At 47.5% G+C, this 24,942-nt stretch overlaps 1 protein-coding gene across 11 annotated transcripts in view; it reads left to right on the top strand.

Moving 5' to 3' along the window:
- The window catches only part of MYLK (myosin light chain kinase), a 220,904-nt gene that overhangs the window by 163,964 nt on the left and 31,998 nt on the right, over window positions 1–24,942 (top strand). For 9 of the 11 annotated variants that reach the window (XM_001113525.5, XM_077993789.1, XM_015130014.3 and 6 more), the window contains exons 19-25: window positions 3,028–3,078; window positions 3,865–3,992; window positions 5,961–6,114; window positions 12,732–13,034; window positions 19,367–19,399; window positions 19,497–19,590; window positions 21,129–21,332. In XM_001113525.5, the coding sequence (XP_001113525.3) occupies window positions 3,028–3,078; window positions 3,865–3,992; window positions 5,961–6,114; window positions 12,732–13,034; window positions 19,367–19,399; window positions 19,497–19,590; window positions 21,129–21,332 (967 nt within the window). Of the gene's footprint in view, window positions 1–3,027; window positions 3,079–3,864; window positions 3,993–5,960; window positions 6,115–12,442; window positions 12,627–12,731; window positions 13,035–19,366; window positions 19,400–19,496; window positions 19,591–21,128; window positions 21,333–24,942 lie in introns of those variants that run through there. The other 2 variants (XM_015130019.3, XM_077993790.1) reach the window with 2 other exon arrangements.

Below are 24,942 nucleotides of genomic sequence, written 5' to 3' on the forward strand. Positions count from 1 at the left end.
TCTATGTAATTTATCTTGAAATAATTTGAGACTCACAGAAAACATTGTAAAAATAGCATGAAAAATTATTGTATATACCCTTCATCTAGATTCCTCAAAGGTTAACATTTTACTATGTTTGCTTTTTATTTTTTTGAGATGGAGTCTCGCTCTGTCACCCAGGCTGGAGTGCGGTAGCATGATCTCAGCTCATTGCAGCCTCTGCCTCCCGAGTTCAAGCAATTCTCCTGCCTCAGCCTCCTGAGTGGCTGGGATTACAGGCATATGCCACCACACCTGGCTAATTTTTGTGTTTTTAGTAGAGATGGGGGTTTGTCATGTTGGTCAGGCTGGTCTCAAACTTCTGACTTCAGGTGATCCACCCGCCTCAGCCTCCCAAAGTGCTGAGATTACAGGTGTGAGCCAACACACCTGGCCTTGTTTTTTCATGTATTCTTTCTCTCCCTCTCTTTTTCCATTTCTCTCTTCCTTCTACTTCTCCACACATATATACAAGTATATATACACACATATATACACATATATACACATATATATACGTATATACTATGAACAGTTTGAAAGTAATTTGCACATAGAATACCCTCTGCACCTAAATACTTAAGTGTGTATTTCCTAAAAACAAGAACAATCTCTTATAAAGCCACAGTTTGATGATCAAAACATTAAATTAACACTAATCCAATACTATCATCTAATTTATTGACCTTATTCAGATGTTGCCAGTTATCCTATAAATGTCCTTTATGGCAAAAGAAAAAGAAAACAAAGCCTTTCCTCTTTCCTGTGGACCACATACCTTGACATTTAAGACCCTGAGGCCTGATTTCTTATATTGTTTGGTTTCCTCCTCAGTACCCAGGTTAGTTGTGTATCCTGATTGGCATTTGCCTGGCACACAGTAGGCCCTGAGTAACTTTTTGGAGATGGACGGATGGATCAATATGACAACGAGCCAGAGTGAACTTGGTGGAAGCTCTCACCCTGGGCTTAACCACACAGCCGGCAGCCATCCGCTCCGTGATCTCAGTGTGCTCCTGTCAGGGACTGCTGCCTCACGCAGTCCTCCTGGGGCATTCAGTGGGCAGCAGCACCCGTCCCCTTGTGGAAATGCATGACAAGTTCCACCAGTTACCAACTTGTCTGTGGTCACAGGACAACCCATATCCAAGCCAATGACACCACTTCCCCTTCATCTGCAGAGGTGAAGCTATCTGGATGAATAGTTGTTAATATTAGCCCACTCATTCATTCAACAAATCATTACTGAGTGCCTACTGCGTGCCAGGCACATTGGTACAGAGCAGTGAACCAAAAAACTCCCTGCCCTCAGAAAGCTCACAGTTTAGGGGGAGGAGAAGGGCAGACAGTAAATAAATAAGTGAAGATAATAAATAAGTTTTTCACATGGTGATAAGTGCCGTGGGGTGGGGGGTGGGGGACCTAAAGCAAGATGAGAAGGATGAGGGCTCCTGGGGGCAGGGCTGCCGTTTGTAGGGGGTGGTTAGGGAAGATCTCACTGGTGGCTTTTCCTCATTTTTTATGTTAAGGTATAATTTCCCTGCAGTGAACTTCACCCTCTTTAGTGCACAGTTCCGTGAGTCTTGATAAATTAATATAATCATGTGACTCTCAGCATGGTCAAGATCTGGTTCTGTCACCACAAAACATTTCCCTGTGCCCCTTTGCAGCCCACCCCTCCCCCACCCCACCTCTGGCAACCATTCATTAATCTGTTCTCCATTCCTATAATTCTGCCTTTTCTAGAATGTCATATAAATGGAATCATACAGTATGTGACCTTTTGAGTTTGGCTTCTCTGAGCAGAAGAAAAAGATAAATCATTGAGATTCGTCCATGTTCTGTGTATCAGTAGTTTGTTCCTTTTCATTGGTGGCACCAATGTACCACAGTTCATCCATTTGGATACCTTCTAGTTTTTGGCAATTATGAATAAGGCCCCTGCAAATATTCGCGTCCAGGTATTTGTGTGCCTGTAGGTTTTCATTTCATTTGGATAGATAGGTTAGATGGCTTTTGAGCAAAGACATGGAAGAAATATGAAACAAGCCGTGACGACAGCTCAAGATGTTCTTGCACATGCGCTATACTGTGATTTAGCCAAGTGAATAGGTTTGTGCTGCATAACTTTTCTGTTTGAGTCATTTTTCTCATTTGAGTTATTTGGAGGAAGTAGGAGTAAGAAGGGAGGAGACCATTTATTCATTCATCCATTCATCCATCCAACAAACATTTTAAAAAATGAAAGCCATCAGTCCACAGTCTGTGACCCAAAGGAAGCTTGCGACCCTTGGATCCACACCAAAGGCTAATTTTAGTTGGTTTATCTGACATGACATAATTTCCTTTCTGAGTTTCCTGAAAGTTAGGGTGAGAGAGTGGTTAATGAGTGTGGCATTATCATCTTCGAAAAGGGCTCTGGGAGCATAAGCATTTTGGGGAGTTTTTAAACCTCATTGGAGGCTTCAGGGACCCTTTCATAGGTCCCTGAGAACTGATATTCTTTTTTGTCCGTGAGGTTGGCTGTATGAAAGAGCAAGGTGATCTCTCAAAAGACATATTCATTTACTTTATTTATTTATTTATTTATTTATTTATTTATTTGGAGACAGAGTCTCACTCTGTCACCCAGGCCGGAGTGCAGTGGTGCAATCTCTGCTCAGAAGAGCCTCTGCCTCCCAGGTTCAAGTGATTCTCCTGCCTCAGCTTCCTGGGTAGCTGAGATTACAGGTGCACACAACCATGCCCAGCTAATTTTTTTGTATTTTTAGTAGAGATGGGGTTTCACCACACTGGCCAGGCTGGTCTCAAACTCCTGACCTCAAGTGATCTACCCGCCTCGACCTCCCAAAGTGCTGAGCCACTGTGCTCAGCCTGAAAAGACATGTTCAAATAAGAGTCCTCCCTGGATGAGGGGTCAGTGTACAAGACTGCATCTTCCTAGGATCAGGAACTTTGTGAAGAAACAGAACTACAGGAAATAACTTATGGACTTCTTTGTTCCAGGTGATGCAACTGTGAAAAAGAAACCTGCCCCCAAGACACCTCCGAAGGCAGGTAATTGGTCACGGCACTATCTGGGGGCAAAGAAGTCATCTGCCATGGGGGTTTTGCCTTTACCTTGCTAGACTGACACCTGGGTATGTGATCCCAGGAGACACCCCACTGCAACCCACCCCCACCCTCAGTTCCACCTGTGCATTTTTCAGGCTGTTTGCTCGTGGAGAGCCTCTGCACAGCCTGGCTCCTGGTCCCATTCCACAGCTTTGTCTTTCCTTCTGCTTCCCATGTTGAAGGCATCACACAGGACTAGCAACTCTGCTGCCTGCCCCTTCTTTGAATTCTGCCCTGCCATCCATCCCCTGCTCTGCCCTTGTGCACATGACCCCTTCGGGGCTATTTTGTGCCTGGCTCTGTGTGTCCTTGTTCTATGGAGCCCTTGTCTGTTTTCCACTGGATGACACTTGAGGACTTGAATCAAGCCTGCCAGCCAGGGTGACCTGGAGGTTAGAAGGCAAGGTGCTGCTTAATTCATAGGTGAGTTAGGACCTCAATTCAAAAAATTAGGGTAAGACACAAATTCCAGTACAACCAATAAATGGAGAATCATACCATGTAAGTCGTGTGGGTCACTTCTGAGGGAATCAGAATGAAGAGGGGAGCAAACCTAGCAGGTCCATGAACTTGGATGTCCTGCAGCAGGATCACTGCCCCTCAGTCTTACCCTGAAGGTTCTGGAAGCCAAGAGAGAAGCCAACAGACCACTGTGGACAATGGCATCAAATGTGATCAGAATGCCTGAGACCCTTCCGCCTCACTTACTTTCTCCCTGTCCTCCCTCAGCAATGCCCCCTCAGATCATCCAGTTCCCTGAGGACCAGAAGGTACGCGCCGGAGAGTCAGTGGAGCTGTTTGGTAAAGTGACAGGCACCCAGCCCATCACCTGTACCTGGATGAAGTTCCGAAAGCAGGTCAGTGACGGGATGGGGTGGACATTGGGGGTGCTGGGAACAACCCGCACAGCCTTTGGACCGAAAGGGATGAGAAATGCCATGCTGGAAATGGCCTTACTCTTCATAGCTTTAGAAATAGGAGAGGCCGCTCCCCTACCATCGCTCACCTGCCAAACCTGAGTTCTTGCTAACCTTTGCTTCTGAATCTACCAATAATTCCTGCCTTTGTAGGCAATTTGTGTAATAGAGAAAAGTGTGAGGGGAAAAGTAGAAACCATCCATGGCCCTCATCTGATTTGATAGCGCAGTCTAGAATCCTATTCAGAGTCAGGAAAGTCGAGCCAGTGACCCAAGATGACCCTTAGACTCCATGAGCTTGCTGTGATTCTGTGTCAGCCCGCTGATTCCTGTCTGTCATAACTGCTTAAACTTGTCACATGCTGAAGGGATAAAAGCAAATGTGAGTATTTGGATAGAAGAATTGTATGATAAATGGAATCATGTCTGACTGACCCGGAAATCTAGCTACAATTTATCATAATGGTTCCTATGGAAAAACGTTTGAATTTCTGGACAACCAGCTTTGAAAGGACTTGGGGAGCCCAGCAGCTCCACCAATCCTACGGTGGTAGTGCGTGTCTGTACGCATGATCAGCAGAGACCCTGGAATGGTGGGTTGGCACAGGAGCGGGAAGTTGTGAAGACTTATTCTGAGCCCTCTGTTGCTCTGTTTTAAAACCACTCAAATTCTCCTAGGCCCAGAGATGAACACTTAGTACTAACAGGGAGGAAAGTAAGGCTGGTCTCAAAAGATGGAGATAAGAAGCTCGCCTTTGCAGAGCATGAATCCCAGAGTATGTTTGCCCTGAGTGACATCTGGACTACTGTTGTCTGAAATAAGATGGAATCTCATCACTTTTCGGAGACGGTTAGCCAAGTCCCAGCTCTGTCCCTCAGAACTTTCTGCCATGAAGAAAGTATTATCTCTGTGCTATCCAATATGGCAGCCACCAGCCATATATATGTGGCTCTTGAGCACTTGAAATGTGGCCAGGGCAACTGAGGAACTGAATATTTAATTTTAATTAGTTAACAATTGTTATAGCAGCTTTGTTAAGATATAATTCATATACCATAAAATTCACCCTTTTAAAGTGTACAATTCAGTGGTTTTCAGTAGATTCACAAGGTCGTGCAAGCATCGCCATTATCTAATTCTAGAATACTTTCATCATCCCAGTAAGAAACCCCAGACCCATTAGCAGACATTCCTCCCCTTTCCCCAGGCCCTGACAGCCACTAATCTACTCTCAGTATTTAAGAATTTGCATACTCTGGACGTTTCATATCAATGGAATCATATAGTATGTCATCCTCTCATGTAGCTTTCTCTTTTTTTTTTTTTTTTACTTAACATACTCTTTTCAGGGCTCATTCATGTTGTAGCATGAATCAGTACTTCATTCCTTTCAATGAATTAATAATAAATATTCCATTGTCAGGACAGACCATATTTTATTTGTTCATTAGTTGATGGACATCTGGGTTGTTTCCACTTAACTAGTTAAAATTTAAATAGCCACATGTGACTAGTGGCTACAGCACTGGACAGCACAGAAGAGGTTAGAACCCGCTGGAGTGGACCTTGTGAATGACTGCTGAGATGAGTTCTCCTATCATCCCATTCCAGAGAGGTAGAGGGAGACCAGGATACTTCTGGGAGCAGTGAGTGCTCAGCTCGTTCATCCATCCTGCCCCTGCTCCGCACCCTCTTTGCCCACCACAGACCTGGCACCCTCAGGGAAGCTGGGCTCTGGATGCAGGAGAGAAGGGGCCTCAGGGGGAAGTGCAGAGTCCAGACTAGACCGAGCCCCCCACAGCTTGTCCAACTGCATCCTTCAGGAAGTAGGGAATGGGGAGGAGCCCCCTTCCTTTCCTAGCCCAAGGGCCCAAGGCTCGAGCACCTGCTCCATCCTCCACCCTTAGATCCAGGAGAGCGAGCACATGAAGGTGGAGAACAGCGAGAATGGCAGCAAGCTCACCATCCTGGCCGCACGCCAGGAGCACTGCGGCTGCTACACACTGCTGGTGGAGAACAAGCTGGGCAGCAGGCAGGCCCAGGTCAACCTCACTGTCGTGGGTGAGTCTGGTGGCTGGGTAGCATGGAGCTTGGGGCAAGGGGGAGGCAGGGAGCCCCCAGGCAAGATACGTGGGCCTCAGGACTTTGTCACCTGTTCTCTCTCACCACTCCTGTGCCTGATTTATGAGGCACCACAGAAAGAAGATCATGGCAACCTACAGACTCCCTGCTAGAGCCTGCTGACCTCCAGGCTCAGCAGAGAGGCCAAGGCTAGGCAGAAATCCTTTTCCCTGTCTCTATTAACACCTCTCTGTGATAGCTGTTCCTGGAGTTCCCCGCCCTCAGACCTTGACATCTAGCTTCTTTGAGAAATGCGAGACATGAGGCATAAACTTGATCACCTTCTTGGCCCCCACACCACAGGTGTCTCTATCTGTCCCCATCCTGACTCCACCCTCTAGGCTCTGGGGATGGCCCACCTTGGGCCCACCGAAGGCTGCTCCCTTCTCCTGTGCTCTAGACCCCAGGCCCTTGGGGACTCCACCATCCCTACTTCTCTCTTCAACCTCTTCCTCTTTCCTGGCTCCTCCCAGTAGCCCGTAAGTGTCGCCATCTTAGCCAGATGCACAGGCATGAATATCTCCTGTAATGTTCTCTCTCACTCTCGCCACCCTACGTTCTCTCTCTGACAAGAGTGAGTCTCTACTGCATTTCTGCTTCTTCACCTCCCAGCACCCTCCAGCTTCCTGTGGTCTCACCCCCACACCCCATTAGTCTGCAGGGACTGTTCTGAGGTCACCATGACCCCCCAACCCTGACTCCACTTGCTTTTCCTTATCACCTCCTTCATCCCACAGTTGAGTGGGGTCTATCTCCAGACTGATTCTCAAGTTCACTTTTCCTCTCCTTCCTTACCACTGTCTTCGTACCCTGGTCAGCTTTGTCCTGGAGCATCAAGAGAGTTTTCTACCCAGTCTCCCACAGTTGTCATGTTCTGCTACAGTTGTTCCCCCTGTGGCAGGTGCTTGGGACGGCGGAATAATGAGCAGGCAGAGGAGCAGACAGATAGAGAGTAGACTTTATGCCTCATGCATTGTGGGCCTTCATATGTTGTGCGTGTGAAAGCCTTTGACCTGGTATTTATTGATATGTGCACGAGACCCGAGCGGGTTTTCCATTTGTCCTTGGCTTTCAACCTTACAGGGTATATTTGTGAAAATTAGAAAAAGGGGTCTTGCTGGGCAGAGTGAAAAGGGTACAACACCCCCAGCCTCACCCCAGAGCTCATGACCTGGCCTTGGGGAGGACAGGTTGGCCCAGATGCCCCCACTAGGTCCCTTTTATGCAGTGTGCAAAACTCTCAGCTGTGTGTGCTGATCCCAACCTTAACTTCCTGCAAACTAGCCTTTCCTGTGTGTTCCTGGTGCACACACACGTGGGCACACAGAACAAAAGGATCTGTTGGTAACGGGGCTTGTGTGGCTACGGTGGTTAGAAGTCTTCCCCTGGAATCTCTCTTATGGAGGTATCTAGACATGAAGTTAGAAGTTGGAGACGTTGACTCTTCAGGTCTCTTATAGCTCTGACATTCTATGATTTCCCAATTCTGTTCTCTGACATTCTGATTCCTCGACTCTGTTCTCTGACATTCTATGGTTCCTCACCTCTGTTCTCTGGTGGCGTGTGATTCCTTGGCTTTGTTCTCTGACATTCTGTGATTCCCTGACTTAGTTCTCAAGCAGTTTTTCTCCCCATCTTCATTTCGTACCCTCACCTTAGGACTAGGATGGACAGGGCTGATGTTTCCCAGCCTTACGCAGGAGAAACTGAGGACTAATCTGAACAAAGTAACATAGTGCGTCAGGGGTTAAGTGGGAACTAGCTCTAAACTTTCAAACACTTGTCCTCCAGTGCCACTCATGGGAGTGTGAAGTAGGTACAGAATGTCCCAAAAGGGAAAGGAACACTCTGGCTATAAAATTCATCTTGAGAGGGACATGCAAGCCTTTTGGGGAGCTGTCCACATGCCATGGAGTTGTTGATGTCTGTACCTCCGTTTTTCTCATGCTGAGCCTTAGGAAGCCCTGCAGCACTTCCCTCCAGCCCCTAAGAAGTTGGGGAAGAAGAAGTCCTGTCCAACCAGGTGAATAAGGAAGATATAAGGATAAAGGTCAAAGTAATACAGAGCTGGGAAGACAAATGAGGTGGCCAGTGAGCTGCGCCCATGCCAGCTACCAGAACAGACCACAGGTTCCACGCCCTGGCCCAACTCCCCAGACAGGAAGTACTGTGAAGCCCCCTGGAAGATTGTCTCGGGGGACCCGAGAGAGGGAATTCACAGAGGACTGAGCATCCACTCCCCACCCCCAGTTGTCCATATTCCTCTTTACCTTCTCTCTTGCTCTGTTTCTCTCCCTGGCCTTGTTTCTTTACCCTGTGTTCTGTTTCAGCCATTTCTCAGTGTCTGTCATCCTGTCCCGTGTCCCCTCTTTTCCCTTTGTCTTCCTTCCTCTGACCCCCATTCTTTTGTTTCTTTCGGTTAGAAGTTTCAGACTGGGGAAGACTGGTGTACAAAGGGGTCAGGGAATGGGTTTTTCATCTCTAAAGGAGAAGAACAACGCTTTTCTCACTCTGTCTCTTTTTGGTGACTCCAGGTGCTTATTTGAATAATTTCCTCCCAAGCAGTCAGGAACCTGTGGAGGCTTGGTGCTAGTGATCCAGTTTGCTGGTACATTTAGATCTGTTCTGAAGCACTGATTTGGCCCTATACTCCTGTCCTATCAGCAAGCATCAGTTCAGACTTTTCTTTGATGTTCTCTCTTATCTGCTCCTCCTTAAGCAACTTTGGGGTCAGCTTCTTTGAACTGCTTTTCTGTACTCAGCCGTCCCTCCCCCAGCCCCCACGATGCCCAGCTCCTGCGCGGTGCCACGCACTCCCCTCCTCCGATCACCACTGCGCGGGCTGCAGTTCTGGCCTTTTATGGTTTAGTTTCTTATTCTCTGCGGCCAGTGCTGACAGGGCCATTGGCGTGGCTGTCCGCCAGCTGGCAGGAGCAGCATGTTAAGTGCCGTCCTGGGAGGGGAATGGAATGGAGGAGAACCGAGGCTTTCTGTCTGCCTCCCCCTCAAAGAGCTAAGAATAGAATTGCTCAATAAAATAGGACTCACATTGATGGACACAGCAAAGCCACATTCATTCAGAGCCCATGCACTTAGAATTAGTTCAAAGTAAACCTAGATGAAGCTCAGATTTACCTGTGCATCTCCAGGGGCATCTCTGTATTCTCTGATCAGGGTTTATTAAGCAGATGTAAAACGTACATGAGGTAAAACAGGAATCACTTGGCCTGCTCCAGACAGTCTTCATGCCTTTACAGACCAGCTAAATAAGGCCAGTTTAATACAACTCCTCCTTGTTAGCAGCAAACTTCTCTTATTGTATATTCTTTAAAGGAACACTTTCTTTTCAGATCATCTCTGACTCCCATTTTTCAAACGATAAAAAAACTAGCCTTCCCCTCTGTTAGCTTAAATGAGTGATGTTTAGCTATTTCGGAGACTTATTATTGTTATATTTTAAAAGGCAGCCCAGGAATTTGCGATGCTCAGAGCCTCTTCCTGTGCATGCGCCCCTGGTCTTGGCCTGCAGGGAGTGAGGGAGGGGGCAGTGAGCAGCACACCCAGATGGATTCCTTAAGGTCACTCACCCAGCGCGAGAAAAGCAGGTCTCTTTTCACATCTTTAAAGGAGAAAAACAAAGTAGAGAGAACCCCAAATACCCAATAATCCCCAAATGCTGAGTTTGGAACTTGCATGATTTCCCATCTTAATGCTCAGCTCAGGCTTAAGCGAGATGCCTTCTTGAGCTCATTCTGCCTGATAGCCTGGAAGGTCCTGAGCCCTGGAGTGAGGGTCCGGAGGCTTTTTGGAATCTCCTTTTGGCTCTGCCACTGACTACTGGGTTTTCTTGGTAAGAAAAATGCCTTAGCTGCTGAGGACCCATTTCTCAAGGGCTAGGATTATCCAGGTAGATGAACCTTGGGGGTCCTTCCAGCAGCTGCTGAAGTCCCAGGGAAGGGACATCCAGGTGGGGCTAGGCACAGCCACTGGTCATCTTCAAATAAGCGAGTACCAAGAGACCTCGAGGGCAGTTACTCTAGTGGGAAGCTGTAGGACGGGATCCTCCGTTTTCCTGGGAATTAGAACATTTGCTGAGGAGAAAATCCTGGAGCTGGTGCCATTGGAGACTCTTGTCTTAGACTCAGCTGAGTTTCCTAGTCTGTTAATCAAGCCTCCAGGGAGCCCTGGGAGAATTCAGAGGAAATGTGGAGTCTCCCTCGCCCAGAGATGCCCAGGGTCTCCCTCCCAGTCTGAGTGTGTCGCTGTAGAGGACAGGCTCACAGGAGCACCCTGTTCTAAGGACATCTGTTCTTTTCTGAGGGTTTTCATCCCTCACTAGTTCAGCCACTGCATGGGGCTCATAGCTTAGAAAGAACAGAAAGCATTAAGTGCAGCCCACAGCCCTAAAGGCAGGTGGAGGGGTGGGAGGCCTCCAATCTCGTAGGACTTCTGACTTGGGTCTTTTTTGAACTCCTTAATTTGGTAGCAAATTTCTTAAAAGTGTTGGAGTTTCACTTGGAATTAAAGTCCCTCTACCCGAATTTTGCATCTTCTCTTGTGTGACAAGTCTTATATATCACATGTGTTATGTATAGGTTCTCATTTTCAGCCAAGAGACATCTGTTAACAGGGTAGGGTACTCTTCTGCAACACCCATTTCTCAGTTTTCTTTTCTTGACCAAAGCAAAAGGAAGATCAGTTGGCAGAGTGCATTCATTTATAAACCCACACGACTCCAGCCGTGGCCAATCACATGGTTTCCAAGCAGCCTTCTCTGGGAGGAGTAGTGGGTCTGTCTTCCATCCCTCTTTAGGCTTTTTTACTTCCTTAGCTGGGTCTTGAGAGGACTTGAACCACTTGTCTTTAAGAGAGTTTAGAGTAATAAACATCTTAGCCAAAACCAGAAATGTTTCAAAAAAGGCCAATATATCTCTCAGAACAAACAGTTTTTCTAAGAGAACATATTAAACAGCCAGCGAAAGTGGTTCACTTTCACAGGAGGCCTCTGGCATGACTGGCAGCACTGGGAAGTGGCTCTGTCACAATCCCAGAATCATTCCCAGGGCTTTGGTTACTGGGGATAGACAGTTTCTAGGCAGCACATTCTGAGCTGGAATGTGGATCAGCAGGGCTGGGAGAGGGGACAAGAATGAATATGAGTATGAGTATATATGTATATACATGTATACACATGCAGATTTTTCTTCTCCATATACACAGGGTCATTTGCAGAAATTGCCTTTGGCCTTCCTGCCTTGCTGGGGGTGGGAGAGTAGCGGTCAAGTACTTTATGTTTGCTGACTTGACGCTTGCAAAAACCCTAAGAGGTAGGAACATATTGGCACCATTCTCTGAATGAGAAAGTCAGACAAACAAACCAGTTTCAAATTTGCTGGGACTGACATAGCTTAAAAGCATGGTTTCAGTTGCTAGTTTGTGAGGCTTCATGAACTCAAAAAGCATTGGGGGAGATGAAGGGTTAATGAACACAGATATCTGTAGCTAACCAACCATCTGCAAAAACTAAATCTGAAAAATAGGAGAGTTTTGCTCAGATAAGCAACTAATAAAATCAGCAAAACTCAAGAGCCTCATTAAAGTATTGGCTACCATGATTTGACTTGAAGTTGGCAGCACTGCTAGTTCTGAGGCCAGGTCATCTGAATGAGAAGGCAGCCAGCCAAAAGGGCCACTTCTTATTTGTATCCTCAGCTCATTTTCTGTCCATTAGTCAGGGATGGCTGTGATTTGCTATTGTGGTTTGCTTTTGAAATTATTTATATCTCAACAGCCCTCTGAGAATAAAAGAGGTAGGGTAGGAGTAATTTTTAAGTATATAAAGTTAGAAATAAACTCCTACAATAATCTTGACAGTAATGACTAGTCAAGCCAGCCACTCTTCTAAGAATTTCTCACAACCACCTGTGATGCAAGTGCTGTTATTCACATTTTACAGATGGGGAAACTGAGGCACAGGGCAATTAACAGCTACCGTGTGGGGACAGATCCGTGTTCAAACCTGAATCTGTCTGACTTCAGAACAGAAACATTGTGCTATACCGCGCCTTGCTGGGGCAGGCATTTCTCAAGACCCAGAGAAAGTGGAGGCAGACCCCTAGTTATGTCACAGGTCATTGGCCAAGGGCCTGAAGGACAGACACACACACTCAAGCTGAACTGTCTCTCTCTCAAAACATGTTTTCGGTGGGAAATAGTCCACGCCTTCTTGGCAGTCTCCTAGATCTGTTTACTCTGACAAATATGTTTATGACTTGAGCAAAGTACAGGAAATCATGACTTGCATGTAGACTGGAAAACTAGCAATAAAAAGGAGGGGCACCTTTTTTGGAGCAAATAGTTATACATGGGGCTTTCGGTACAGGTGGATTTGTACGTAGCTCTAACTGTGATATGCGGAGGAGGGAAAGAGACGCAGGACCAGGGACTTCAGAGTGAGTTCTCTAGGCTGCCTTTCCCCAGTGACACAGGTAATTCAAAAACTTCCTTTGCCTGCAGTTCTGGAAAGTGTGGGTGATGTTGTGCTTCTCTATCCCCAGATAAGCCAGACCCCCCAGCTGGCACACCTTGTGCCTCTGACATTCGGAGCTCCTCACTGACCCTGTCCTGGTACGGCTCCTCGTACGATGGGGGCAGTGCCGTGCAGTCCTACAGCATCGAGATCTGGGACTCAGCCAACAAGACGTGGAAGGAACTAGCCACATGCCGCAGCACCTCTTTCAACGTTCAGGACCTGCTGCCTGACCATGAGTATAAGTTCCGTGTACGTGCAATCAACGTGTATGGAACCAGTGAGCCAAGCCAGGAGTCTGAACTCACAACGGTAGGAGAGAAACCTGAAGGTAGGCTGCCTTCACTTCATCAGTGGCTTGAAATAAATATGTATGACTGACCTTGTGTATGTAAAGACTGTACTGAAAGGGGTGAAGAGGAACTGAGGAAACATTAATGATGACTGGCAGGGTCTTTTGGGGTCTTGGTTTCCAAGACAGTGATGTTGAGCCATTCTTCAAAAGTATTAATACTTTGGACATTTCAAAAAACATTGAACCAGCAGTTGTGGCATGCTGCCACCAGCGGGCGATGGTGTGTAACTCAGCGGCACACCAGGAGTTCAAGTAGGCCTCACATTCCTCTTCCACCTTCCACCCCTTCTCTCCTCCTCTTGTATCCATAGTTGAGTGTCTACTTGGTGTCGGATTCTTAGGACACAAAGATAAGACATGGAGCTTAAGATCTAGGGGAACAGAGGTGTGTATGGCTAACTATAATGAGAAGGGATGCATGGTATTATAGCTGGGTAAACAAAGAGCCAAGGGGACATAGCAGAATGCATGGAGCATTTTTCCCTGGAGACCAAGGAAGGCTTTCTGGAGAAGGTAACACTTAATCTAAGTCTTGGAAAGTGGGATAGGATTCTAAAAGGCACGAAATATAAGGAAAGGCACTCTACAAGAGGAAACAGCATGAGCAAAGGTTACAAAGCAATGGCAGTGTGTGGCATTTTCAGATGCTCGTGTGTGGCCAAGGCATATGTTGTGTGAGATAGAACAGGAGGAAGTAAGGCTAAAAGGGCATTTTAGGTGAAGTTGTGAAGTTCATCAAAAATTCTCAGGCAGGGGATCAGGAAGATTAGATCTGGTTTTTGGAGAACTAGGGAAAGAGCAGGGCTTTGCTGTTCACAGTGCAGTTGTGGACCAGCAGTCTTAGCATCCTGGAAGCTTCTTAGCAAGCAGATCCCCCAGGCCCTTCTGGGCCTTGACTGAAAATGATCCACTCCTTAGGGGATTCAGAGGCACACGAACGTTTGAGAAGCACTGGAGTGGCGGGTGGGTCAGAGGAGATGAGACTGCAGTCAGCCATACCAGATGGGCCTCTGGGATGACAGTCCAGGAGAGGGATGAAAAGGGCATGAACTTCAAGCCTCGGGAGGTAGAATTGACCATACTTGAGGACTTTTTGCATAGAGAGTTGAGGAAGAGAACTGAAAGATTCTAAGATGACTTACAGTTCCTGGCTGGGGTAACTGAACACAAATTCAAGAGCCAGCTAGAGGTTTATTGTTAAAATTCACCATGGCTAACATGTATTGAGCACTTACTCTAAGCTTACAATGTGTTAATCACTTTATATGCATCATTTCATCCAATCTCAATAGCCCAATGCAGCAGATACTGTTATTACCCTCATTTTACAGATAGGGGAAATGAGATTTAGAGGGGAGAAGCTACTTGCCCAAAGTCACAGAGCTTGTCATTGGCGAGCTGATGCTTGAACTCAGAGCTGTCTGTCCTGAAGCTTGTGTTCCTTTGGTTAGACTGAGGGAAGAGGTCAGGCTGCCTTCCACGTTCCTGACTTGAGTGACTTGGAGGTTACATAACAGGGAGTCTGGGAGGAGAGGGGAGCTGTGGTTTCAGCCCTGCTGAGTTGAGGCATCTGAGGGATAGCCAAGGGAAGGTGTCCTCAGACATTGGGTCTAGAGCCCAGGAGAAAGGTTTAAGCTAGTGCTGCAGGCTTGGAAGTCTTTACTATTTAATTAATAATTGAAACCATGGGCATTGATAAGGTTACAGAGAGTGTGGTAGAGAAAGTCAATACCAATACCATGAGGAAGGAGCTTGCAGTACCAGGAGAAAGGACTGAGAGGGGAGAGAACCAAGAGGAGGCTGGAGTCTCAAAGAAACAGGGGAGGGAGAAGTTGCAAAGAGGGCTTCATAAACTGCATCCAATGCTAAATAAAGATGAAGGAGATGAGGACTCAGAGGGTCTTCGGATCTAGTCCTTTGGTTGATAGTGATATTTGTGATCAGTCTGTAGAGTTTCCACTGAGTGAAAAGACGGTTGCCCTGGTTAAGGAATAAATGGAAGAAAGAGAGGCCAGAAGCACGGAATATTATTTCAAGAAGTTTTGTGTGAAGAACAGGAAAAGGACATTGTAAATTTAGGATAAGAGGCCGGGCGTGGTGGCTCACACCTGTAATCATATTGAAAAGGCAGTGCTGATTAACCCACACTCCACGAAGCCCAGCTAATGTTGGCTCTGACCTTCACCACTACCACCACAGCCACCGCCACTCCTGCCTCTCGCTCTTCTACTTCGTCCTCTTGCCTCATTTGCATCCCTGTTTGTACCCTAGCCCTCACCTCACATTCATTCACCATGTGTTCTGTGCCCCTCCTGTGTTCTAGGCACTGCCATAGGCACTGGGGATACAGTGGGGGACAAAGCATGGGTTCCCCATGGAGCTCCAGTGGCTTCTCTGTGCTGGAGCCACTCCTAAGACTAGGGTCCCTGAATTGACACTGCACTCCCAAACCCAAGTGCACAGAGCCAGCACCTTACCACGGCCCCGCCCCCTCCCAGCCCAGCCAGGTCTTCAACTGTACTCCCCCTCGAATCCTGCTGTCACTCAAATCCACTCCATCCCTGCTCCTAACCCCAATTTGTTCTAGTCTGTATAATTGTTAGCAAAACAACTACTGTGACTGATGCTTCTTGCAGAACTGGGGCCTCCTTGCAACCCCCAGGATAGTTCAATATATAAAGTCTGTACCGCTCCTATCCCAAGCTGCAGCTACGCCCTGGCCTCAGAGGCCGTCTCCAGGGCTTGGGTGCCCTCTAGTGTTCTCTGGGTGTGCAACAGTCCTTGGCTGCGGGAAGGGACAATTCTCTGCCCGGGGGACTGACTGGACTTGTGCCGTGTGAGGGTCCTGAGCACTCAGCTGACCCTCTCCCAAACACTCCAGGGTAACGAGACTCTCATCTGTTTGCAGAAATATCTCAGGACTATCCTCTAAATAGCCTTCCACTTAGCTCATGGATCTCATAGCTCATTCGGAACAGATTTTTTTTCTTTTTTAAGTTCAGTGGAAGACCCTTCTGCTACAATTTTAGCCCCTTCCCTCGTGGAAAGACGGAAACGAGTTCACCTTTCTCAACAACGCTTTATGCACCAAGAGCTCCACTAGTTGAACTGTGGTCTTTCCTCTACTTCTCTCTCATCCTCCCCTTGTGGTCATTTTGCCCCTCAAATAGAAGAGAGACAGGACAAGAAGTGAAAAGCAGAAGGGGATGTAGCAGCCTGGAATCTTTATCTTTTTTTAAGAGATCAGGTCTCACGCTATTGCACAGGCTGGACTTGAACTCCTAGGCTCAAGCATTCCTCCCGCCTCAGCCTCCCGAATAGCTGGGACTACAGGCACTTGCCATTGCTCCTGGCTTAGTCCGGAGTCTTGTTCCGAGTTTCCTGCAGCATAAAGGAACACAGTGCACTAGAAAGAGGGGCTGGAATTCCTTGAGAATGATCTAGGTCCTTCCCCCAGAGCATTAGCAGGAGAATCAGACCTGCCACAGACCGCTGGGGTGAGAGGCGAAGGTGAGGCGTGGATGTGGACTCATGAGTGAGGCCAGAGGCTAGCACTGTGACTGTCTACCTGGACTCACAGTGACAGGCAGGGGCCAGCTCTAGGACTGGATACTCCCTTCAAGGCACGCAGGGAAAGGCCCCTCCTGCTGGGCCATTGGCAAGACTGCTCCTCCTGACACCGGGCCAGGAAAGCTGCCCTCTCCTTTCCCTCTCACTCTGCTGCTCGGAATACACTGGTCTCCATGCCACGCCAGGAAAATGTGGCACAGGAATAAGAAATAAAGGATGCCTCAACGGGTGAACCACTATATCAGGCAGCAGCACCACAGGTCAAGACAGGGGCCTCCCTGACAGTAAATAGGATGATTCCGTGTCGAAGACCTAGTCCAGTGACTGGTCCACCTGGTGTCCCCTCACTCATTGACTCCAATATTTGTGCTTCTGTTAAAACCCTGTTTGTAATACCATCACTGAACTAACCTAAATGTCTATTGAACATACTTATTATTCTAGTGGTACCTCGCATGTGTGAGTTCCACATCCCTCCAGCCTTCCTCCTATGTGAGGTAGAACACCAAATGGTTCTCCCAAGGTGCAGTTGTCATGAGTTGATGAAAAGTCCGAAACCCTCATCTCACCCTTGGCAATTGTGTGATTCTCTTTAAAGTTGTGTCCACTGTAGACTTCTTTCCCAACCTCAGAGGCCTCACTTTTCTGATTGTCTTAAGATGTAGCCCTTCCCTTCAGTGGCCTTGCATGCCACCTCCAGCTCCACCGTGGCTTTCTGACTGCCAGCAGCCAGAGCTCCGGGGCAAGCACCCAGGGCGCTCTCAACAGCTACCCAGTACTAACCCCTGTTTGGGGCCCATGCACACTTTGCCCTGTGACAGCATCTGACAGCCCAAGCAGTAGATTGAGGAGCTGCTCTTTCTGTCTTGGGTTTTAACTATGTACTTTAGGGCTTACCACCCTAGAAGGTAGAATGATCAGATTCTCCTGAATACTAACTCCGTTCCTGGCTTCTAGTTGCATTGCTCTCAGGTCATCCTTTCCACCTGTGAATCGGACAATGCCACTCTTCACTCTCCAGCATGCAGATTTAGGAATGTTGATCAGTTAGGCCCACACCCACATCCTGACAGTAACTGTGAAACCCACCTCTGATCCTTCAGCTAGACTCTATCTGCATATCCCTGTCTATCTCATCCTTTTTTATTTTTCCATGGCAATTTCCTTTCTGTGATTATAACATACTTCCCAACCCCATTCATGTTTAGTTTCATTTTTTTAAAAAAACTAAGCTTTGTCAGCGGCATCTTAAGAACTCTAAACACACACTCCCATTCACACTCACACACTCACACAGGCACACCCACACTCACACTCATATGCCCACCCTTACACACTATCTCTCTCACACACACACACTCACACTTTAAAAATCCTTTTCCTCCCTCTATGCTTTCTCTCCTGTCTTTGTTTTGCTTCCTTGGGAAACCTCCCATTCGTTGTCCAGCTGTCAGCCGAGACACAGCCCAGACGATGGCTGAGGAGCACACAGCACAAGACGAAGCATGGTATCCAGAGCTAGCCAGGGCCAGAGACATCAGGTGCAACCCTTCCTCTTACAGATGGGGAAACCAAGGCCCAGGAAGGGAAAGGCAGTCAGCCAAGGTCAGGTGGCTCAATTGTCAACAAACAAACCTGTATCAAGGCAAAGGAAGGCCTGGAGCTCTGAAGTGGGTGTGCTCTGCTGGACGCCCCCCTGTTCCGGGGACCCCCTCCTGTTCCCCAGACCCCTCTTCCCTCCTGACACAGCCATGGGAGCAGCTGGCGTGACTGTGTCCCTCCCCGCCTGCCTCACAAATACCTGTTGGTTTCATTTGTGTGACGTTACTCACCCCCTTGTTGTATTCCATAATTTCCTCTAAGACACAACTCAAAGGCATTTCTTCCAAGAATAATTGCTGTCACTTACAATTGCCCCATTTTGTGTCACCCTCCTCTGTTGTGTATTTACTTTGAACCAACTAGCCGGGAGACGTGGCGGGCGCCTGTAGTCCCAGCTACTCAGGAGGCTGAGGCAGGAGAATGGTGTAAACCCGGGAGGCGGAGCTTGCAGTGAGCCGAGATCGCGCCATTGCACTCCAGCCTGGACGGCAGAGCGAGACTCCGTCTCAAAAAAAATAAAAAAATAAATAAAAATAAAAAATGTGCGTGATTATGATACACTTTGTAAATTGTTACTTCAAGTATATATGTTTTTGCCTCTTGAACTAAATTATAAGCTATAAGAAAGGAGAGACCATGCCTTCTGTGTAATATGTTTTGAATGCCCACAATAACTGATATTCAAGATGCTTGGTCCAGTGCTGGGATGCCATCAACAATGTTCAACAAATGGCTACATGGATTTGACACTAGAAGCAATTAGCAGTTGCTGACTTCTGAGCCAGGGGAGAAAGAGACTGTCACAGTTGTGTATAGGTTCTGAAAGTCAGGAAGGGTTGGATGAAAGTGGAGAAGGCTATATCTGGGGACCATGAGGCTAGAGAGGATGGGACGGAGGGGAGACCTGGTGGAGAAGTGGAGCTGAGTGGAGGGAGGAGGCTGGCACCTGCCATTCTGCATCAGGCCCTATTTGCTGTGTGGACTGACCAGCCCCAGGGGATGCCCAGAGCTCTGGGCCTGGTAGTCTTCTGCCTAGGGATGCTGAGGCCTGGCAAGGCCCCCAGCACATCTTATTCTCAGTGAGCCTTCAGTACTAATCACCTGTGTCTTCTCCGTCCTTCCTTGTGCCCTCCCAGAGCCAAAGGATGAAGTGGAGGTTTCAGACGATGGTGAGTGCAGCCCCTGTCCTTAGGTCAGTCTCTTGGGGTGGAGGGAGCTGAGTGGGGGCATCTGAGGCTCACACCAACCCTGACCCGTGCCCCACAGATGAGAAGGAGCCTGAGGTTGATTATCGGACGGTGACAATCAATACTGAACAAAAAGTATCTGACGTCTACGACATCGAAGAGAGATTAGGATCGTAAGTGGAATGGGAAGTTGCCTCTGGGCTCCCAGGGTGAGGGGTGGTGTGGGTCTCACAGTTAGATTCAGTGCCTCAGCTTCCTGTTGCTCCCTGGGCCCTGCCTCCTCCCCAGACTGAGAGTCCTGCAGGACCCATGAAAGCATCACTCACCCAGGACTCTCTGCAGAGTTGCCCATGCGGTCCTGCACTGTCCCAGCTCTGCAAAGGCTGTGGGCAAGTCCTTCCTTTTCCATGCCTCTGTTCAGAGCCCAGGACTAAAGTGAGACACAGGGAGGGGAACAACACTCACTGGGGCCTGTCAGGGGAGGGCGGGGGGTGGGGGGAGCAGAACATTAGGGAGAAGAGCTAATGCGTGTTCAGCCTAATACCTAGGTGGTGGGGTGTTAGGTGCAGCAAACCACCATGGCACACGTTTACCTATGTAACAAACATACACATCCTACACATGTACCCCAGAACTTAAAAAAAATAATAAAATAATTTTAAAAATAAAATAAAATGAGAGGACTGGATCAGTTATCTTTGGTATCCCTTCCATTTGATCCACAGAAGTCAGTGGAGGCTGATCGGTGCTCACTGTAAAGCAATGCCTGCGTTAGTGCTCCATTAAATGCGCAGCAGTCATCTAGCTCCCTCATGAACTTGGTCACACTGCTTACTCTGGCTTCTCCCTGGGGCGTGGAGGATAGAGTGCGCTCAGACCCCAATCCTGAGCCAAGCTGTTCATCTGCCCCTAGCCCTGTCCCTGGAGGAATAGAAGAGGTGGGAGAGAAAGGAATGGGACTCCATTTGTATTTCCAGCGGTTTCTGGGAAATGAAGGAGTGATGCAAACCGGGTATCAGTATCAGAAAGGAGTCGGTGCCATCACAGAGGAGCCCCACTCTCCCCTCTCTCAGCAGTGGGAAGCAGGACCCTGCCTGGGCCATCACCAGGGGATCAGTGGTAGGGAGTGGAAGGAAAGAAGGCAACTGCTCAGTAATTCTCTGCATTTGGGAAGGGCCGTCTCCACCCATCTTCATGGGTTCCACCACAGGGAGGAGAAGAGATGCCGTCAGCCAAGGTTGACAGTGGGTTTGTCAACATTAGAAGTGTGCTTCAAAGGCTAGGTGTGGTGGCTCACGCTTGTAATCTCAGCACTTTGGGAGGCTGAGGTGGGAGGATTGCTTGAGGCCAGGAGTTTAAGACCAGCCTGGGCAACATAGTGAGACCCCATTTCTACAAAAAAAATGTTTAAAGATAAGAAAAAACAAATATGCCTCATTGCTCTAGAGCAGGAGTCTGGGCCTTTCATAAAGGCCTATGTCTTAGATTTTATGGGAGATATGTCTTTGTCACAACTACTTAGCTCTGCCACTGTAGCGCAAAAGCTGCCATAGACAACATGCAAACAGCCAGGCAGGGCTGTGCTCCAATAACACCTTACTTATAAAAGGAGATGGGCCAGATCTATCCCATGGGTCATAATTTGCCAACCCCAAGTGAGTGGAAAGCTGGGCTAAATGTGGCTTTTCTGTCTTCCTCCTTTCATTTGCAGTGGGAAATTTGGACAGGTCTTTCGACTTGTAGAAAAGAAAACTCGAAAAATCTGGGCAGGGAAATTCTTCAAGGCATATTCAGCAAAAGAGAAAGAGAATATCCGGCAGGAGATCAGCATCATGAACTGCCTCCACCACCCCAAGCTCGTCCAGTGTGTGGATGCCTTTGAAGAAAAGGCCAACATCGTCATGGTCCTGGAAATGTGAGTGGCTCACTGCCAGCAGCCTGGGCACCGCAGGGAACCCCCAAATGTGTCTCCCCTACTGCGCTACCCCAGCTACCTCTGCCCCGAGATGGAAAGCACTGCAGACAGGAGTGTGATATGTAAGCTGCTCACCAGCCATACAGCCAGGCCTGACCAAACAGAACCGAAGGTCTGTGCACAGTGCTGGCGCTGAGCCTCTGAGCACCAGCCCAGCTGCAGCCCTGTGCTTATTTCCAAAACAAACCAGCAGATCTTTGAGGACCCTGGCACCTTTCTCGCCCTCATCTCCCCATGAAAGGGGCAAAGCTACCCCTAGGCTTCTTGGTTTCATTCAGGGTCATTCTCACCTGAAGTTGGTTTAGAATCAAAGGGGAGGGACAGGGCGGCTTCCTGACTTCCCCATGAAAGATAAGCGGCACCCCGGCTTGGGGCTCAAAATCCAGGATGGAAGCCTCGCTCTGGTCCTCAGTCCCCTCCTGTGTCTCCGCATGTCCCCGGTCTACTCTTGTTGGTACTGTTTTGACTTCTCACTCATTAAAGAGTGGTGCTTTCCCTGTGGGGTTGTACAAAGGCAGGGAGATGGATCAAATGACCTCCAGCCAAGGCTTTCCCAGAATCCATTGTTTCTTCTGCACCTGAATCCTCCACCTCCCTCACCTCTGAGCTGCTGGTGCATGTGTACACACACACGCACGCACACACACACATACAATCATGCACACTGGCGTCAGCAAGCCAGGCATCCCCCACAGCATCTGCATTCTTAACAGTTTCCTTTTTTATCTGAATTTTTAGAATATATGCTACAATCACCTCAAAAAATAGTAGGAAATACACAGTGAAAAGTCTAATTTCCACCATTATTCCTGTTTACCCTTTCCTAAACACCACCACCATCACCAACACGAACGGACAGTTTTATTGGCTTGTATCTGTATCCTTCCAAAGTTTCTTTATGAAAACATAAGTGTATAAACACACACACACACATATTCTTATTTTCTTGCCTTTTAACACAAAAAGTAACTTCTTATACTCACTATCATATACCTTGCTTTTTTAGTGTGGTTTGGTTTGTTTGTTGTTGTTGTTGTTTGAGACAGGTCTCACTCTGTCGCCGAGGCTGGACTGCAGTGGTGCCATCTCAGCTTATTACAACCTCCACCTCCCAGGTTCAAGCGATCCTCCCACCTCACCACAGGCTCACACCACCTTGCCCGACTAATTTTTGTATTTTTGTACAGATGGGGTTTCACCATGTTGCCAGGCTGGTCTCGAACTCCTGGGCTCAAGCGATCCATCTGCCTCAGCCTCCCAAAGTGCTGGGATTACAGGCGTAAGCCACCGCACCCAGCCTACTTTGGTTTTTCAGCGAATTGGTATGAGAGTTAGTCCCATCTCACCACCAAGTGAGCTTCCTCATTCTCACAGCTCTGTGGGGTTTCGTTGTGTAGAAAATCACAATTTATTTAAGCAGCCTTCTTTTGATAAGAGATTGGGATTGGGCGATTTCCAGCCTTTTGCTTTTACAAACAAGCATTGTTTGTAACCTTGTACCCACATCTTTTCACTCATGCCTGTGAATATCTGTAGGATAAACTCCCAGAAGCGAGGGAGGGCTGGATTAAAGGGTATGCACATTTGAAATCTTTAGAGATATTGTGAAATTGCTTTCCACATCCTTGAAATGCTCATCCTCAACTTTGGGGGTCTCTGTCCTTTGGTGGGGGCTCTATCAGCATCTTGGAATTCTTTCCCAGGAAAGTTGAAGCCAGTAAGACATCCCCAAGCTGTAGATATGAGTGGAGTACTAGTCTTTTCTCTCCCCTCATGCCATTAACATTCTGGCACACAAGTATTTCCTTTCGGTATGTGTTCCTTAGGAAAGGCAATAGTAGTTACGAGTGTAGGCTTGAGTCAGATGAACCTTACTTCAAATCCCAGCTCTACTTCTAACTTGTTATTTGACCTTGAGTAAGTTATTCTGTTGTACCAATGCTTAGTTTTATTATCCATAAATGTAGATACGATGCCCACCTTCATGAACGCTGTGGGATTCAATGCAATAATGCATATAGGGCACAGTACTCTATAATGGGGAGTTATTGTTAGTAGTATGATACATTGACTTTTTTTGTATCCTGGTTTTTTTCCATTTAAAGGTACTTTTTGAGCATTTAACTTCCAACAAGGTGTTGTGGAACAAATCCTCCCTAGTATTCAGGAAGCCTGGCCTCAGTTTCTGCTACTGTTGAGTCATGATTTTACAATTGTCAAATCCTACCAGCACAAAGAAGTACTTGGATTGGAACAGTCAATCTCAAGACACCCCTTTTGGTTATAAAATTCTACTATTTCGTGGAACCATAAAAGATGTGGTGAAGAATTTCCATTCATATCTTAAAATCTACATGCAGCCCCAAATTCAAACGTTCCTGCCCATTTTCAGGAAATACATAGCCCATGTCTGTGGCCTCATTCTTTATACCCTCACAATAGCCCCGTGGGCTGCATCTTTTCACATTTATTCTAGAACAGGTTGCTTAGTCTAGGCAGTGTGGGCATGTGAGGACATGTGGAGAAATGTCCTATCTTTAGAAGTTAAACCTTGAGCAGGTTCTTAAGAGGGTGCAGGAGTCACAGGGCCTGGGGAAGGCTGGGCAGCAGCACCAGTGGGCAGAATACCATACTTAGCTTGGAATTGGAAGTTGGCAAGCTGGATGGAAAAAGCAAAGAGAAAATGTAAGAAAACTTCAGCTGGTCTGGCTTTCATCCCTCTACCCCATGCCTCCCCCGTGGACAGGAGCAGGTCTTCCATGCCCAGACACCAGAAGATTTGCCTGCACTTGGGACCTTGGCCAGGTCGCCAAGAGTAGGAACTTGGTAAGAATTCAGTTAACCAAAGAAGAAGGAAACAGGTTCATACTCCATCTATACATCCCTTCCAGCTTAAACACTCTAAGACTTGACCACTGAGAAGGGAAAGGATGATTTTCACCAGTGCAATGTGCTACCCTTGTTGGATGGAGAAACTGAGATTAAAAGAAGGATGATGCCTGGGGATAGAAGAATGGAAATGTATTCCAGGGTCCCAGCCTTAAGTTAAGTTGCCTCAGATCTAGTGGGAAATAGTAATGAATGTGTCTTCAGCCTTTCTGACTTCTGATTACTGGATGAGCCCCCACCATATAGCAGTTGGTCTGACACAGTGGTTCTTTCAGACCCCTGACCTACTTGGGCTTGTCCTTTTGGAAGTGCTTGGGACATTCCAGGTGGTGGTGGGACCCTGAGCTTTGAAGACAATGTGAAGTTTAAGCTGTGTCATCCATGGCTAATCTCATGTTTGTGCTACTATTAGCAAAATTTATCAAAGAACGTTCCAGCTGGCTGCCATGGGACAAGGAGCAGAGGGTCTCGAGTCCCCTGATAGCACCATTCCTTCTTGCTTTCTAGGGTTTGGGGGATGAATCTGATTCCTTAGGTTAGGGATCACTTATTTATTTAGTCATTCGCTCACTCACCATTAATTTATTAAGCCTAATCTTGGCCCTTGGCATCCCATTTCTGTGGGTGGCAATTTCTGTCTATCAAACCAATATTTTCCACC

This window comes from Macaca mulatta, chromosome 2 (assembly GCF_049350105.2).
Source record: "Macaca mulatta isolate MMU2019108-1 chromosome 2, T2T-MMU8v2.0, whole genome shotgun sequence".
Taxonomy (NCBI): Eukaryota; Metazoa; Chordata; class Mammalia; order Primates; family Cercopithecidae; genus Macaca; species Macaca mulatta.